This window comes from Calidris pugnax, unplaced genomic scaffold (assembly GCF_001431845.1).
Source record: "Calidris pugnax isolate Ruff unplaced genomic scaffold, ASM143184v1 scaffold351, whole genome shotgun sequence".
NCBI classification, from domain to species: domain Eukaryota; kingdom Metazoa; phylum Chordata; class Aves; order Charadriiformes; family Scolopacidae; genus Calidris; species Calidris pugnax.
In genome coordinates this window covers 450,671-468,386 of record NW_015091067.1, presented here as the reverse complement: position 1 = coordinate 468,386, position 17,716 = coordinate 450,671, and the positions used below count along the sequence as shown (strand labels likewise).

At 41.5% G+C, this 17,716-nt stretch overlaps 1 protein-coding gene across 2 annotated transcripts; it reads left to right on the top strand.

Annotated features, from left to right (window-relative positions):
* The first annotated feature begins 7,130 nt into the window (after positions 1-7,130).
* On the top strand, positions 7,131-16,172 carry LOC106896752 (C-C chemokine receptor type 5-like). 2 transcript variants are annotated; one of them, XM_014956965.1, is made up of 3 exons: positions 7,131-7,240; positions 11,507-11,670; positions 12,317-16,172. In XM_014956965.1, the coding sequence occupies exon 3, from the start codon at positions 12,328-12,330 to the stop codon at positions 13,396-13,398; it is 1,071 nt and encodes a 356-aa protein (XP_014812451.1). In that variant the 5' UTR covers positions 7,131-7,240; positions 11,507-11,670; positions 12,317-12,327; the 3' UTR covers positions 13,399-16,172. The 2 variants fall into 2 exon arrangements, with proteins under 2 accessions (XP_014812451.1, XP_014812452.1); XM_014956966.1 differs by lacking the exon at positions 7,131-7,240 and adding an exon at positions 8,238-8,362.
* The last annotated feature ends 1,544 nt before the right edge of the window (positions 16,173-17,716 follow it).

Here is a 17,716-nt window from a genome sequence, read left to right as displayed (position 1 = left end):
CAACGTATACCAGTTGCCCATGTTCTCCTCCGTAAGCAAAACGCATCAGCTCTGCCCTCAGAATGCAGTTTGCAAAAACTTGCAACCATGGATTGAAACACTCACAATACCACACTCCAGCAAAAGAAACCAAACTGATCAAGCGGAGAACTGTCTGCCCAGTCCAGAAGCTACTGTAGCTGGCACAGCTTTTATCTACCCACAAGCTTGCAAAGAGCGCATTATAATAGCTTTGGAAAAACTCTGGGGCCCCAGATTTTAGATGGATTAAATTTGGAGAAACAGGGCTGTATATGTTATAAACAGGGGAAGAAGAGAAATAAAGGAGGGCAATAAAAGATTGTGCGTTATTAATACTGGGATAAAGACAGGATTCTCTATAGACTTTCTGCAGTTAATTTCAGATCACCTTGCACTGCATAGAGTGACCCCAGCAAAGTGGGGAGCCAAGTTCTCCCAAGATTTATGCATTAAGGAGCTTTAAGCATTCAAAGTCCAATATGGAAATGAACTTCCGCTTTACCATGTCATTCTCCCTTTTCCACTGTCCCAATTCCTTTTTTCAGCCTATGATCCACTCCTCCTCCTCTCCCGTGCACACTGTTTTCATCTCTCCACCATGGGATAACTTAAATTCTATACCCACTGCCTTTGTTTTCTGATTTTCGTTTCCTATTTTGTGCTGGCAGGAACACAAAGTAATCCTGAAGAGTAGTTTATTGTTATGTTACAAACCCAGGCAGGATAATCCTTGGTCCTTATTGTAGTTTTGCGCTGAGACAAGCAAGGCTCCGAGACAAGCAAGGCTCTAGATAGTTTTGTGGTAGATTTCGAGTCTTAATCAGTCAGATGGGGCCGCAACATGGTGTAGCAAGCAGCAGGTAGCTCCAAATTAGGCTAGCAGGATTTCAGTCAGTCTGGTCATAGTGGGTCGGAGGTACCCATGGGGAAGGTTTAACAAGATCTCCAGTCCCCATGAAAGAGAGCACAAGTCACCTCAGCAGAGAAGTGGGGGAAAATTTACATATGGGAGACAAATATTCCATAGCTCAAGTTCTGCAAGGAAAAGCATTGAGATGAAGCCACTGTGTACGTAAGAACTAGAGAAGCAGAAACTATGCAATGAACTAGAGGTATGTTAAGAAAATGGCAAGGCACACCAGGATTGCAGTCACAGCACAGACATAGCTAACACAAGGAAGAACCGCTGCAGTGCTTGGGACCCATCTGAGCTGCTCTGGTGAGACATTGAGGAAACAAAAGCAAGCATTTGGGAGGTGTACAAGTAGCACCAGAACACCAAAAAGATTCAAGACGGGAGCTCTATGAACACTACAAGTAAATTGTTTCTTTACAACAAATATTGAACAGCTAAGTGAAAACTGTTAAGCTCAACAGTTCTGGCACTGAGCTTCTGAAGTTGTTGATGTGTGTTGTGTTGATGTGTTGAATGTGTTGATGTGTTGATGTGTGTATTGTGTGTCTTGTGTTAATGTGTTGAATGTGTTGACTGGGCTTGCAGCATGCTTATGAAAAGAATGCCCAAGTGCCATAGACAAATATATATGCACAGCCCTGAAACCAATCAAACCACTTAGTCTATGCACAGGACAGGATGGAGTCTGACCTTCCTGTTCGGAGATGCTACTGCCACATGTTCAGAAGCACATGGGCAGGAATGCCCTGCACAGCAAAAGAGAACTGCCAACTGTCAGGCAGACTTCCTAAGGGGCAAAAGGAAATGTAGCAAAAGTGCATATATGGCATTGGTGAGCGCTGAGCAGTTCTCATAACCAACCACCAGATTTATAATCATTGGCTTGTCTGTGGTAAGTATATAATGAACAAAAATAGAAACAGTGAAACTTCTGGTAACCAGTGCATAGGGATGTTCCTGTCATAAGACTTTCTTGCTGTTAACTCAACTGTGACCTTATGTGTACATATTTTAGATAAGGTAAAGGTAAATGGCATATAAAGGAAGAGGAAAAGAAATAGATGAAAATGGATAAATATGAAAAAGGTAGTGGCAAAACACAAGAGAATGACTTTATTACCTTTAACAGAGGCTAATAAAGTATTAGCAAAGTAATGGGAAGTTCAGAGATAAATACTTTAAGCAGGATGTTAAAAGATTTAGGCAAGAGAGACTGCCAGGCCAAAACAAAGAAGGATGTTTGTGTAGAAATAAGAGGTGAAGACATTGCTTTGTACCCATATTCTGGTGACACTTGCATATTAGTAGTTGTACTTCATTCAAGAAATGGGGAAAAGAAATGTTGTATAAGTTGGTATAACTGCCAGTCAGTTTTGTAATTCCTGTGACAGTGAGAACACTCTTGGTTTGAGTGTTTTAAGTCTGAAATGACTGATCCAGGGAAGGTGGGGCCAGAATACCGAACCAGAATGCAAAACTGCACAAACTTTCAAGTGATGATCAGCTTCACAGAACTGTCTACAAGGTTGTGCCAGTAGGACACTAACCATACAACACTAACAAAACCTATGCTGGTACCAGACTTTTTGAACTGAATGGAAACCAAGTGGACGGAATTAAAGGAGCCATTTGGACATAACTTGCAGGGATGCTCTCATGAGGTATGGACAATTAGATTACATCTAATCTTTGGCACCCAAAAGTACTTTCTGGTTCCTAAATCCTGGCACATATTTTGTTGTCGTACATACTCTGTTCATCCTTTCTGTGACCTGCTTTCCATTGGGAAGACATTTGGTGTGTCATTTTCCCAGCCTGCCTGATCAAGGGTCCAGAATTTACTTGTACAGTGAGGAATATTTTCAATTCATAGCTGAGATAGCCCCAACAGCACCCCTAGACCTAGAATTTACATAGTACAAATGTACCTGAAAACAGCAAAGTGTGAGAATTAAAGGCCTATGTAAAAATGAGATTCTGAGAACTGAAAATTTGCGAAACGCATAGCTATGGCCCAAAAGTAAAACCTATTGTACTATGATAACCCTTTGTGTATAAAACATGTCAGCATACATCATAATCCTGGATAAAAATGGTAGAAGGAAGCAATGCTCTCTTCTTCCTCACTGCATGAGGAAACACAGCTAGTTCAGTAAGAACAGCTTGTGGAAAGCCAAAACAAAAATAACACCGTAACAAGGGAATTAATATGTGCTGCAATGGATAATTATGTACATGCAACATTTAGAAGAGAGAAACAAACAGAAAACAGAATAACAGTGAGGAAAAAACCCTGCCAGTAAACAATCATGTGAAGAAGTAGCGTTAATCCAGATTAGAAATGCTTGTGTCTTCCAGAGTTTGTTTTTGTAACCTAGTTTCCTCAAACCTGTGAAATGTGCAAAATTGTTGTTGTTTTTTTATTTTACTAGTCTCCATGACAGAAATCTTAGGGTGTGGCACACATTTTTAACCCCTTTTTCCTCAAAAGAATACACCTTACAGATGTAAGATTGGGTGATTGTACAGTGGCATCAAAAGATTGTTCACAAAAACTGAAAAGACTGAAATAAAAGCCTGATAAGAAAAAAAAACAACAAAACCCTAACCAACAAAGTCATTTTAGCTGGATGTCTTTATTCAGCCTCTTCAAAGCAAAGACGTTTAACTATTACTGATGAAATAAAGTTTATGCTAATACTAACCTAAATTGGACATGGATTTTGTGAATATAAGAATGAGATATAATTGGGGGAACCAAAGGAAAAAGAAATGCATCCAGTTTGTGCTCACATGTCTTCATTAGACCTCTTCTCCAGATGAAAAGGATGATCTGCTTTGCTGTAGTTACAGACTGATAAGAGTGTTGTGCACTATCACATCGTGCATCTCTAAGAAAGGTATCTGCCATTCTGTTCCAGGCCTTTTTTCCCCCGTCTTTCTTCTTCAGGCAATGCAAGATTGAATGGAAATTGATAGTTGGATTTTCAAATTTCTGTACCCATAATTCTGCTTGATGAAATTCGTATATCACACTGCTATGTGAGTATCTGGTATGTGTCCTAGTAGACATTTCAGTACTGGTGTAGACTTCATATAAATGATGACATCTCCTCGCGAGAGTGCCATATCACCTAGGTACTGGATACTTCAGCGTGATGGCCCGATTACTCTGAAGATGAATCATAGAATCCGTTGCTTGATAGAAGAGATTCACAAATGCAGTTTGACTTGACAGAGCACATGGCTGCATACTTGCTGAGTACATCAACTTGAGCCCCACGGGTAAGGAACAAAACCCACTACCATTCCAGGAATGTTACGACGGAGGGAATGAGTATCACACCACTAAACTTAACTCCTACTCATCTCTGAAAGTAAACCCATAATAGGTAAAATTACAAGCTGTATCAACCCACTGTAATATTCCTTTTATTATTGAACAATAGCTTCAATTTCTACCTGAAATTATGAGGTTCATGTACAGGTAAAGGTTCTTAAAATCTGCTGTAGCTCACGGCAAGGAGCAGTGCACTTTTTCACAGAGATGCTGGACAAGAAACTGAGAAAAGCTGAAAAAATCTGACTTGAAACAATGGATGTGCTAATTGCACTGTCCACTCCTCAGTGTTGACACACAAACTAGATGGAGGCAATCTGTAGGCAGCAGGGAGGACAAGATACAGCAGCAAGATGGCCAGTCCTGGGCTGGTGTGATGGAGCTTCAGACTGGCTGGGAGATCAAGTCCTGCAGTGGCCTATCGAGAGCAACTGAGGTGTGTAGAGGAGTGGAGACGGAGACAAAAGAAAGATCATCCTAGCAGCATTGATGAACAACAGACCACCAGCAGCCCAGTGCCCAGCAAACAGCACAAGGGGCCTGGACTCACCTACAGCCACGTGGAAGATCTGATCAAATCTGACTTGCCAGCTGCTCTGCTTGTCTGCAGCTGGTGTACAGCTAATTGAATGCATCGTGCAGGTGCTGCTAATAAAGTCACAGTCCAGGCACCTGCTGCCACAGTGTCCCTGTATCTGGGCTGCAAAGTGTCATAGCTATTCCACGCTCTCTGTGAGGAGTCTGTCATCCATCTGTAAAATCCAGCTGGTGAGCAGACCAAAAGCAGCAGTCTGCTGCTATAACTGTGAGTGGCAGAGGCCCTCTGTCGGTGTTCAACACCCTCTGCGATTTTACAGCACTAATCAGTAAATGAAATACCCAGCTACATTTGCTGATCTGACTGAGCTACGAGAACGAAAAGCTGCAAGCAACAAAACCAAACAGATTAATAAAGCCAATGCATTATCCTGATACCGCCTTACCCTGTCAGATTAGCAAATATATATTTCTTTAAGTTTGCAAATAGAAGCTAGTAAAAGTCTTGTTAAAATGAGAGGTTTTACAGTTTGGTTTTGCTGGTTTTTTCCTTAAAATGCTGGAGGAGTTGGTTTGGTGTTATGGCAATTTGTAGGAACATGGGACTATTTCTGAAGACCAGCCTAATACAGGTCTTAGCTTTAAGTTGTTGTTGTTAGTTCAAATGTTTCAGACGAGTGTTGTGAGAGCGTATTTCAGAATCAGAACCTGATGAAAAACTGGCAAGCCCAATAATGGGTTTGAGACTGTTTCCCATGTTCATACAAAGTGAGATTACAATAGGTTTGAGTCTCCTGTAAATTCCCTGACATGTAACAAACAGAGAACAGTGAAGCAGGCTTCAGAAAGAAATTCTAAAAATATCTTGTTAATTTCAATATGTAGACTGTTCAGGATTTATACATTGAAAAATTAATTTATATAATAACTTACCTGAGAATTATAAGAATTGATAAAAGTGAAGGTTTTTTTTCAGCAAAGTTTGGCAGCAATTAGGAGCATGATTTAAGTGTAGTGGAAACATTTTTAGAAGCAGCTCTTTCCTCTGACTGTATAGGGGGTCTAATGTAGTCCACCAAGTAAGGTAGTGCAAACATACCTTAGAATAACCTACAGTGGCCATTAGTTTTAATCCTGAGACTCCAGCCCTTAGAGAGCTTATTGGAACAGCTGAAGAGAAAAAAGGAAGAGAAAATTAAAAGGAAGAGAAAAATCTAAAAATGTATCGTACGTATAGAATAAAGACCTTGATTACTCCCCCATGCAAAGAAAGGTTGTCAAGGAAAAAAAGCTGAGTTTTTCACTTTTTACTATCTCCCCCCTACATCTGAGATGTAACTCAGAAGCTGTGATTCCCTTGACTTCCATTACGGAATGGCAGCGTCCAAAACAAGATGTCCATTGGGCTTTTGGCATTTTAAAATCGTCTAAGGATACTGAGGACTGCGGGCAGAAAAGACATCCTTTAGTGCCTTCACTAGGCTGATAGGATGAGATACTCCAGAACCCTCCAAAGACATGTCACGGGGAGACAGGGGGTTGCACTTTATTAGGTACCTTCTCGGGGTTCCTCTCTCAGGGGTTCTCAGGCATCTGATAATGCATCGTCTCTTTCTTGCTTTCTCTGTACCTGTCCTATGTGGTTTCTTTGATGTCTAAGAAGGATCTAAAAAGCTGCTCACGGTGCAACTTCAGTTTAACTCTAAAAGTCACACGAATCAGCCACAAGGAAATAAGTTGATAAGAAATCAGATTCTATCAGCCTTTTCTGAAGCTTAATTCCAAAAAATAACAGTGTTGTTTTAAAAGGTCAGACTCACTATATAGACTAATTAAAATAAAAAACACAGTCCAAAAAAACAGGTTAGAGAAAAATAGAACCAAAACTCCTGAAATACAAGGACTGCAATTCAGAGCAAGCCAATAGAGAGCACAGGTAATTCTGTTTATTCAGAAGTGTAAGCTTCATTCAAAAGCTCCACTTTTTGTTCAGGGACAAAAATCATAAAAGAAATTTAATGACTGAGAAATGTAAAGGGATGAACCTCATGTAAATTGTTCTTGGTTCAAAAAGGTTAGCTAAATGGAAAAGAGAAATCAACAATATAAAAATCTTTTTCCAAAACTACAGCTGTGGTTTCTGAAACCGTGAGTTCAGCTCCTAGGAGGAGCCTCCAAATTTCAACATCTCTGCACATCTCACAGAATTAGAAAAGTAACATCTGATGACCTTTATTTTTAGAAAAAAGAGAACTGCTCCTTGATTTTTTTTAAATGAAAACAGATTTGTTTGCTAGATTTTTTCAAACTGCTACATCCTTCTTCATGCAGGAAGAGGTGGTTTTGAACTTCTTCTCGTGACTGAAAATCAGTTTAGCGTTGCTCTAGCATTAATCCAAGCCATCCCTTTCACCCTAAGATATATGGTAAGTCATTGTCCCTTCTTCTTTTTTTCTTAAACATTTACTAGTTGCTTAGGAACTCTAATGCTTGAGGTGAAAAATACTTGTGGAAAGTTGCCAGTGTACTCATTTTTAAAAATTACCATTAATGACGGAAATTTGGATTTAAAAACTGCAAAGACATAACAGCTTATTTGAGTGAAGAGTACTTTTTCTTCTCACAGGATGACTACAGAAAATCTGATGCTGAATTTTAAACACTCTGTCTCATCAAAGCTGTTTGCATGCAGCATTTTACCTGTTTACTACACCTGTTTAATTGTTACCATTTTATAGCACTGTGCAAATGAACTGAAATTCACTTTAATAAAAATCTTCACCCCTTTAGAAACAGAGCTCTGATCTGAAACTCAGCAATGAAACAGTGACATGAGATTGCTCAGCTTTTCTATGGAGAGCTTTTATCTTGAAAATTGCATGACTGCTAGTCTCAACCAGAGCAACAGAATTTGTACAGCAGATTGCAGATTTCTAGAAATAGTATATTTATCTAAACTGTATTCAAAATAATATAGACTTTTTTTTTTTTTTTTTTTTTTTTTAAATACCCTCTCTTCAGAGATCTTCCAGGATTATCTTTGGGGTTTTTTTCCTAATGATGAGGAAACATAAGCCCAGTCAGATATCTCTTATGAGGTAAAAAACCCAGATTGATTAACCCAGTGAAGCATTCTAGCCAGTGGCCAACACTGTTTCCTAAAACAGTGAGATTACGTGGTAAAGCATAAAACCACTTACAATTCCTTTTTCTGGTTTCCAGATTAGTATCTGTAGTTTCCATTGTCAGCAGGTGCTGGATACTATACACAATTCAGGTTAGTAAGTACTTTTGCAGAGAGAGGCTTCTGAAGCAAAGGCTAGACTAGAGGAATGGGGCTCAGTTACCAGAAGGAACCAGTCAGAGGGGAGACCACAATTTAAGCATGCAAAAAGTGTTGAAAGGAAGAAGAAAAGACGCAGGGAAGATGTGGTTGTCATCACAAGAAGGCAGAGGAAAAGGAGAGAAAGCATCAAGATAGCAGTTAGCAGGAAGAAGGAACTGTTGCAAAAAGAATTATCATCATAATATCGAGGCAGCATTTTGAGGTAAAACAACCAATTTTCTGTTCAGTAATTCCACGTTTCAGTTAAGCTCTTCTAACTAACTGGACTCTCTGAAATTAACAGCATATTTTTCCGACACTATCTGCTTCCAGAGTGGTAAGACCTGATTGTTTATCATTTATACCAAGGAATGGCATGCGGAGAGGCTCTTGCTCATACTTACTGCTGTAACAAGCAAGGCCAGCTAACGTTATTATTTGCCCCACTGGAGGGTCAGAAGTGAAAAAGCATAGAGGGGTCCCACCTGTGGGGAGGAGTGGACAGGACAGGTGACCCAAACCTGACCAACAAGGTATTCCATCCCATCTGCATCATGCACAGTATGAAAGCTGAGGGATCAAAGGTTCAGCTTCTTTCTTCAGTCACTGTTGAGGGATCAAAGGGTCAGCTTCTTTCTTCAGTCACTGGTGTCTGAGGAGGACCCTGTCTGCTTGTCTGCCTTTGATCCTGATCTGTACATTCCTGACTCTAGTTCCTGCAGCTCCCTTCTGTTGCTGAGTCCAGTCTGGAACTTTCCCAGTGCCTGCCAGTGATGTGACTGTCATCCTGGGAGATTGATACTGGTTTTGTATATGTTGTATATATTTCATTATTTTCTTTTTTGATATGATTATATTTTCCTTTTATTATTTTATTATTAATATTTCATACAAGTACTTTAGTTTGTTTTAAACTCATAACTCTCTTTCTTTCTCATCCTTCTCTCCCGGAAGGGAGATGCTTTCCCTTCTCTGAAGAGGAGAGAAGTGAAGGAGAGCATCTGTTGTTCATTTTAGTGGCCAAACCAGCCCAAACCATGACAGAAACAATATTTGCATGAATACTATCAATCATATACTCATAAAATCCCACTCTGAGTTTATGGGCCAGGTGTTTTTCATACCCACCTTTATGCATGAGTATCACACAGGTGCAAAATGATCAAGACAGGACGTGCTGGGTCTGGCACTGTGTTGCAGCCATTTCCTCATCCCATCATCCCAGTACACAGCACGGCTGACTGACACACCAGGAACAGGGATATTTAGCTAGATCTGCAGTACCAGAAACTTGTACTGTCAGGCATGCAACATAGATCTAGCAGACCTAGCTAAAGGCAATATTAAATACTTGCGTAATGCCCAAGTCTTGTCATGTTTTGAAAAAAATAAATTAATGTTTTTGACCAAACAGTGTTTTGTAAAGGTCCTTTTTTGTCTAAAAGAGTTGCTTAAAGAAATATAAACCTTTAGATGCCTTAGAATCAACTTATTTAGTGCCAATATACCTGAGTCACAGCCACTTCCCTTACCAAAAAACCTCATAATCTCAGCTCAGTATTGTAATAACTATATGACAGAGCTTCCTGAAAGTTGGCCTTTGAGGAATTTGACAGCACTTAATTTCTTCCCAAGAAATTGTATCTAGACAAAGATGAGACCCAAACTGTTAAAACCTGCCAATTTTTTGTTATTTCTTGTTTTCCAAAAGAAAACTTAATGCCATACTCAACATGCTGAAGTAATGCCTGAACATGGATGTTCACATTTTTGATATTAGGAGCAGGATAGACAGCTAAATTCAGGAAGAACTTGGGGAATGATTGGGAAAATATGTTGCAAAAGCAAACCCTCTTCCTGTTTACAAGGTGCATATTTTGCTCCAATAAAGATTGCTCCTTTTGCGGCAGATTCATATCTACACTGTGCAGCATAAGCATCTCCATCAGGAGCTGGCTGCTCAGGAGAGATCCTCATTTTGAGTCCCTAAAAATTGTTCAGAGACCTAGGACCCGGTCCCTTCCCTAAGACCTCAGATTAGGTTTACCTAAAAAGTCCTTTCACCAAACACTTTTGTCAAATAAATGTTTTTTGAGACAAAAAGAGACACTTCAGGGATATCACAGGCTCAGAATGGCCACTATGAGCCTCTACCAAAAAACCTGTCCCTGTGTCAGTCCAGGCATGGGCTGAGTTTCTTCAGCTACATTTACAGAAATCAAGTGCAGAGAGAATGAAGTGGTGGTTTTGAGAATGTGGTCTCTGCAAAAGACGGCTGCAATCATACAAATGCCCATTGAAAAAAGGGCACGGCGGGGCTGTAAGCAGGAAAGGAGCAACCATTGCTGCACTACTGGGAGTGGTCAGGGATCACAGAGGAAGCTGGGGCAGTCTGTTGCCTTTGTCTAGACAACAGGCATCAAGTGGCCAGCAAAACGCAGATTTCAAAACCATCAGCCTGCTAGGAATGGCCACCCACCTCGCATGAAGTGCCTGACAAAAGCACTCATGATAACACAGGAAGACAGAGCGGCCCTTGTACCAGACAGCAAAGAGCTCTGAGTGGCTACCAAACTTATCCATTTCACTTCCCATTAAGTGACCGGGAAGCACACTTGGTCCCTCTGACACATGTCTCCACAAAATCCTCTTCCTGGCTACCCACAGGACATGTAGGAATTGTTCCATTTTTCCCAGGGGTTTCTGAGGAGACGGGTCTCCTCAACTTTTCACAGACCAAATTGCACAAACCTATGCTTCTGCATCTGGCTCACGGTCCTACCAGGGACGTAGGGAAGGGTCTGGCAACAGGAAGGGCTGACAGCAAAGTCACAAGCCTCTATCTGCTCCCACTCCAACAAAGCTTGCCTGAGGCCTTTCAACGCTCTGCTGCACACTTAGCTCCCAGGCTGTGACTCCTTTGTACAAGAGAAGCCCGCTCCCTCCAACAGTCCCCAAAACAAAACGGGAGGGACAGGGAGTTTGGGCAACTCTTGCACTTCTTCAATTCCTCTGTCACCTCACTGGAAACACTGGCTTATAGAGGAGGGGACGGCAGACAGAATCAAACAACCACAGCAGATGAAGAACTGTTAGTGCACACTCCTAGCGATGGCCGTATTTGCCTTTTGCCTTTGTGTCCCCTCCAAGACACTGAGCCAATCTGAACTTTCGAGTTCCTGAATCACGGCTGATAAACAGCTACTGAAACAAGGAATCAAAACTTCTTTCATCCCCAAGCACTGGGGAGGTCTTTCAATCGTCAGGAAGATGCCACAACAGACACAGGTGTCCTAGGCCACCCTGAGAGCAACTGTCATCTTTTATGCCATTTGCCAAGGTGTTTGCCTTTCTGTTCTCTCTACAGGACTGTGAACCGTTTTCATTCCAGACCTACCCAAGACCAGCACACTTCCATGGCCTGTGCATGACACAGACTCTGTGAAGGACACAGCGCTTGCCATTTTAACCCAGACCAACGCTGCTGGCTTCCTGCTCTGCAACGCCCAGGAGTGGAGGTCCACCAGGCAGGTATGTTTAGTACTGTGCAAAGGTCATTTCTACACCTCCAGTGACCTTATTCCCAGGATTTAAGGCTCCCAGGAAATCAACAACCTAAACACGTGGCACTCAGTAACTGTTTTACTCATCTCAGAAGCCTTTGTAGGTACATGGTTGACACCTTGCCAGTGCTTGGTCCTCCTTGGACAAGGGCTACAGTACAGGCTGGCACCATGAGAAGGTGGCCAGGTCCCAAGCAGAGAAGCATGGCTATGCTCTGCGTGCCTGTTGCTGCCTTTCTCCACCCCTTGGGAAAGCCATGGTTGAGCTCAACAGCCCCAAACTACCCACTGCTCAGGTTCAATTCATCTTTCCTCTGCTCCCGGTTGGGTCAGGCAGCTGGCAGGCTCTACTGAGGAGGAAAAATGCACCAGGCAGGCTACACATAGGGAATGACACGCGGTGCACCTCCAACCTGCAGCAGCGTGACCTCACAGGCATAAAGAGGGGTTTCCTGGGAGCTCCGCAAGTTCATTTTGCTTCCGTATCTTGATGCAGTAATGCTGACGTGCTCAACAGCAAAAAGCATTCCAGATGAGGACATTAGTGTGTTTCATTCCCCTCCCTGCCAGGCTTGGTGTTTCCTCTAGTTTAATATTCGTTTCTTTCTTCCCAGACTAACACACCATGGAAAACCAAACCATAGACTTGGATGACTGGCCAGTGACGACAGAATTTGAGTACAGTGATTCAACACCATGCCCAGGCACTGAGGAGAAGCACTTTGCAGCAAAACTTTTGCCCCCGCTTTACTCTTTGGTGGTGATATTTGGCTTCATAGGCAACATGCTCGTTGTCCTTATCCTGGTAAAATACAAGAAACTGAAGAGTATGACTGACATCTACCTGCTCAATTTGGCAATTTCTGATTTGCTGTTTATATTTTCTCTCCCTTTTTGGGCTTATTATGCTGTTCATGACTGGATTTTTGGGGAGGCACTGTGCAGGATTCTCTCAGGTGTCTACCTCCTTGGCTTCTACAGTGGCATCTTCTTCATAATCCTGTTGACCCTCGACAGGTACCTGGCCATAGTGCATGCGGTGTTTGCTTTAAAAGCTAGGACAGTTACCTATGGCATCCTCACCAGCGCTGTCACTTGGGCTGTTGCTATTTTGGCTTCTGTTCCTGGCATGGTGTTTCACAAAACTCAAAAGGAAAGTACACGTTATACTTGCAGTGCTCATTATCCATCGGAGGAGAGAAATGTATGGAAGCAATTCCTGACCTTAAAGATGAACATCCTAGGACTTATTATTCCAATGTTAATCATGATTTGCAGCTACACACAAATTATAAAGACATTACTGCAATGTCGGAATGAGAAGAAACATAAAGCAGTCAGGCTCATTTTTATCATCATGATTGTCTACTTTTTGTTCTGGGCACCATATAACATTTGCATTCTCTTGCGTGATTTTCAAGGTATATTTTCCATCACTACTTGTGAAGGTAATGGTCAACTGCACAAAGCAACCCAAGTGACAGAAACAATCTCAATGATCCACTGTTGTATCAACCCTATAATTTATGCCTTCGCTGGAGAAAAATTTAGAAAGTATCTTCAAAGCTTTTTCCGAAAGCAGATTGCATTCCACTTCTCTAAATATTGCCCTGTTTTCTATGTTGACACAGCTGAACGGGCTAGCTCCACCTACACACAATCTACTGGAGAACAAGAAGTTTCTGCTGCATTGTAAATTGTGTCTAACGAAAAAGTGGAATTGACTTTTGTGAAATCAAGTCTGTGATGAAAGTCTCCAGAATCTGTCCTGGATACTGGCTCAAAGGCAGCTGCAGAAGTTCACAGAGCACATGTTTACCAAAGCTTACATTTGCTGATACATTTGGGTATTTGTTCAGAAATGAAAAGGATGTATCAAACTAGCTACCTAGATATGCTAACATGGGAAAAAAAGTGTTCTCTTTTTTTGTGAAGGTAAAAGCATGATTTTGTACTATAGGGCCCAAACCAACACAAATGCTGAGAGCCAAAACTAGTAGGCTCATCAACCAATTTTTTGAAGTGAACTAGAGGTTAGAAATTGACACTCATTCTTTGGAAACATTTCTTGACTGTACCTTACACAAGATATCTCACTCATTTAAACTCAGTCTCAGTCACATCTTTGACTAGTCTGCTTGTGTATCTCTGTAAATAATACTCAATTACCGAGGTCTGTGATACAGAATCCTTTGAAGTGGAATGGTAAAATTTTGTACATTTAGAAATTTTATACATTTATACATTTCAACCTGCATTTCCCTTTGCATATGGTCGAGTATCAAGCTCTTGGATCTTTCTCATAAAATTTTAACTATCAGGTGTTGACACCTAAGTGACTTGAAAGTTTGGTATTTCAGAAGGCTCTCTTTTAATCAACTGCTGTTTTATATGCCATCCATACTACAAAGCTAATATAACAAACCATCATTGATCAGAAAATCAATGTTTTAAAAATAAAGTATTGCACACAGAGCTTTAACCAGGTTAAATCAAATGTGGATGAGTCAACAGGGTTTTAGCTTTTTAACGCAGTGATTTTGCTTGCCATTTTTCTAGCCTATGTAAAAAATGTCTATATGTTAAAATATGAAATGAATGCAGCTGTAATGGCTGCAAAACCACAACCAGCCTTAGAGGTGTGAAAAGGATTTCTGAAAAGGGCCGACCCAGATGTTTTTAGAGATAAGCATATGCTATAGACATTTAACTTATCAAAATATATGAATAAGTAAACATATTCACTGTTCTACAGAGTCAAGGGCACAGAGCATCTCTTTTTTGTTTTAGAAGCAGGTATCATTTGTGGGTTATAATGATGTTGGGTTTTTTTGTCATTTAGGAGTTCTACAGAGTCAAGGGCACAGAGCATCTCTTTTTTTTGATTTAGAAGCAGGTATCATTTGCGGGTTATAACGATGTCGGGGTTTTTTTGTCACTTAGGAGTTCTACAGAAAGCAAAAGCTTCCACAATTAGTCAAATGGTCAAATATGACTGGGCTTCCCCTTAAAGGTCAGATCCTGCAAAGCATTTGAACACAAAGAAAAGATGAAATAAATATGGGGATACGTGCTTAAGATCATACCATAATCACACTATTAATTGATTTAGGCCAAGCTGTCCTTTCTAGCACTTCATATACTTTCCCTAAGATATGTGGTTTTACACAACTCTGGGAACAGGAAATTAAAAGTGAATACTTTGATTGCTGTTCTTATCTAGCAGGACAATTTCTGTTTCCCAACTCCTCTAGATAGCCTTCTAAATAATATTTTCAAAGAAGTGAATGTTTCAAACAGCCCCAAAGAGATTTTTACATTGCCAAGTGCTTGTGAAAGCAGGAAGTGAAATAGGGAAATCTTTGCTTATCAAACGACTTGTTTTAAATTATTCCATTTTGTCATATTAAGCACCACTTTTGGACTACACCCAGTAGTATACTGGGAAGTATAACAAAAGTATACTACACTTTCTAATTGAAAAGATTTTCAGCTGCATACTCTTTTTTAAGACCCTGTGCATCAGTTACTTTCTGGACTTTGTATATGCTTTAAAAACAAGTAACTATATCAGTATAAGCAGAAATTGAGTAATTTCTGCATAAAATGACAAATATATGCATTTATTTTTTTAAAGAGATAGGAAGCTACATGCATTAACTTCTAGATCGGCTTCTCTTTTTTTCCTTCTAGAATACATTTATGAAAATATTTTTATATTTTATTCTGATCTTGACAAGAACTTTCATTTGGCCCCTAAGGCACCTGAGTTACTTTCTCCGAAGGGCTTTGATGCCAGACACCACGGTATGTATCTTGGCCAGCCCTGCAGAAGCAAAGTACCACAATGAAACATGCATGACCACATTGTCAAGCTTTCTGAGAGGCATGTCAAAAAGCAGCCCCAATCCTTTGCAGTGTTCTCTTCTAAAGCATGGATCTTTCCAAGTGCCAAGCGGCAGGGAAGAGGTGGAACTTAGAGACTGGTGGCCCAGTGGATGAACGGCTTACCAAGAATTTCTGTCACTTCACCAAGAAGTAAACACACTTCAGTGAATGAGAACATGCCAGATGTCAGCTACTGTACTCAACTGTTATCAAGTAGAAATAGAAAACACAGTACGTGGTAGCACTGCTGGTGCATTCAATTAAGGGCTCTGCCAATAGATTGTAATAATATTTGTATTATACAGTCCATGAAAGTTGCCTAACTTTTGTGTGCTAGGCTTCTTGATTCTTTCTCCCTTTGCTCCTCTTTTTTTTTTTTCTCTTTTTTTTTTAGAATAGCCCAGAAGAATTAAAAAGGAAGATAAATTAATCTTCATAACAGGTTGCTACAATGCTGAAAGAGCAGCCAGGACAAATTCAAGTTTTTACAAGTGGACTAAGAACCAGCATCATCAAATAACAGAGGGACATCATGATAACTCCAGTGTTCTTAACTGCTTGTCACTAATAATCTATTAATAAATATGCTATTTTGATTGCAATTACATTTGTTTTCATTTATTTTTACCGATGGGAAGAGCACCATGTCACACAATTCACTCTGATCCTAGAAGATTAATTTTAAGTTTTTTTTAAAATAAATAAGCATACAAAAGTTTTTAGCGTGTTTAGGATCCGCCCTAGTGATTGAAGAGCCAACCTCTAACAATTATAGTAGACTTGTGCACACAGTTCTCTTCAGTTCTTAAGATTATGATGCCATCATGTGGCCACACTGTGAGGTTTCACACTATCAAACATTCACTACCCTGGCAGTGCTCCTGGTGCTTTCGTCTTTCGAAACACTTATTTTCCTAAAAGGATGTTCTATCAAAATTCCTGCACTATTGGCAGAATCAATCATGCAAACAGCAGCAAGCCTTAGAAAACACTCATGGCCACTAAGAACAGAGGTCCATTGGATGCATGGTCATGGTCACCTTTTAATGATTCAGGCAGGTGCAATAGTGTAATATGGGAGAAATGAAGCTTATTTTCATTCCTGCACAAGTTTTGCATGCACTCATCTTGTCCAGATTCCAGCCATCTGCTCTGGAAGGAGAGCATTTGATGTTCCTGTGCATAGCTTGCAAGTTACAAGCTTGCAAGTTACACAAATACATTTCCTACCACATTTCATTTGGAAAGACAGCAAGGATTAAATCATTGAATGGTTAGAGTTGGAAGGGACCTTAAAGATCATTGAGTTCCAACCCCCCTGCCCTGGGCAGGGACACCTCCCACCAGACCAGGTTGCTCAAAGCCCCATCCAGCCTGGCCTTGAACCCCTCCAGGGATGGGGCAGCCACAGCTTCTCTGGGCAACCTGTTCCAGTGCCTCACCCCCCTCACAGGAAAGAATTTCTTCCTGGTATCTAATCTAAATCTCCCCTCTTCCAATTTAAAACCATCACCCCTTGTCCTGTCACTACACTTCCTCACAAAAAGTCCTTCCCCATCTCTCCAGTAGGCTCCCTTCAGGTACTGGAAGGCTGCTATAAAGTCTCCCCAGAAACTTGGATGGGAAGGGGACGCTCATACTTCCAACCTCTCCCAGACCCTGCCAGCTGTGATCCTCCTCCTACGCCCCCCCCCAGCAGAAGCCGGCAGCACCAAATACCCCAAGCCTATTCCAGGTGAGCCCCCTCGATGGATTTAGGGGCCTTTTGGAGAGTAGGTGCCGGATGCTGGGGGGGGATGCTGGGGGACTAGGGAAGCGGCCAGCAACAATTCCCAGACCGGAGAGCGATCTCCTCCAGCTTACCGCTCGCTGAGGCCGGCACGTGCACCCTGCTGTCCTCAACCGCGCACTGGCCTACCACTGCCGCAGTAGGGGCTGAAAGCTGAGGGGGCCGTACTGACGAGTGACCGGGTGCCGCGGGGCGGCGGCTCGGTGAGGAGGAGGAGGAGGAGGAGGAGGCCGGACCACAGGTGGCTACAGCTCGCCACAGATCAGATCGCCACAGGCGGGCGCGCGCCCTCAGCGAACCCCCCCGCCCAGCAGCGCCCCCAACGGGCGGCGCACGA

Excerpts from the sequence above, each read along its gene's own strand:
- LOC106896752 (XM_014956965.1), top strand. The coding sequence starts at position 12,328 with ATGGAAAACCAAACCATAGACTTGGATGACTGGCCAGTGACGACAGAA.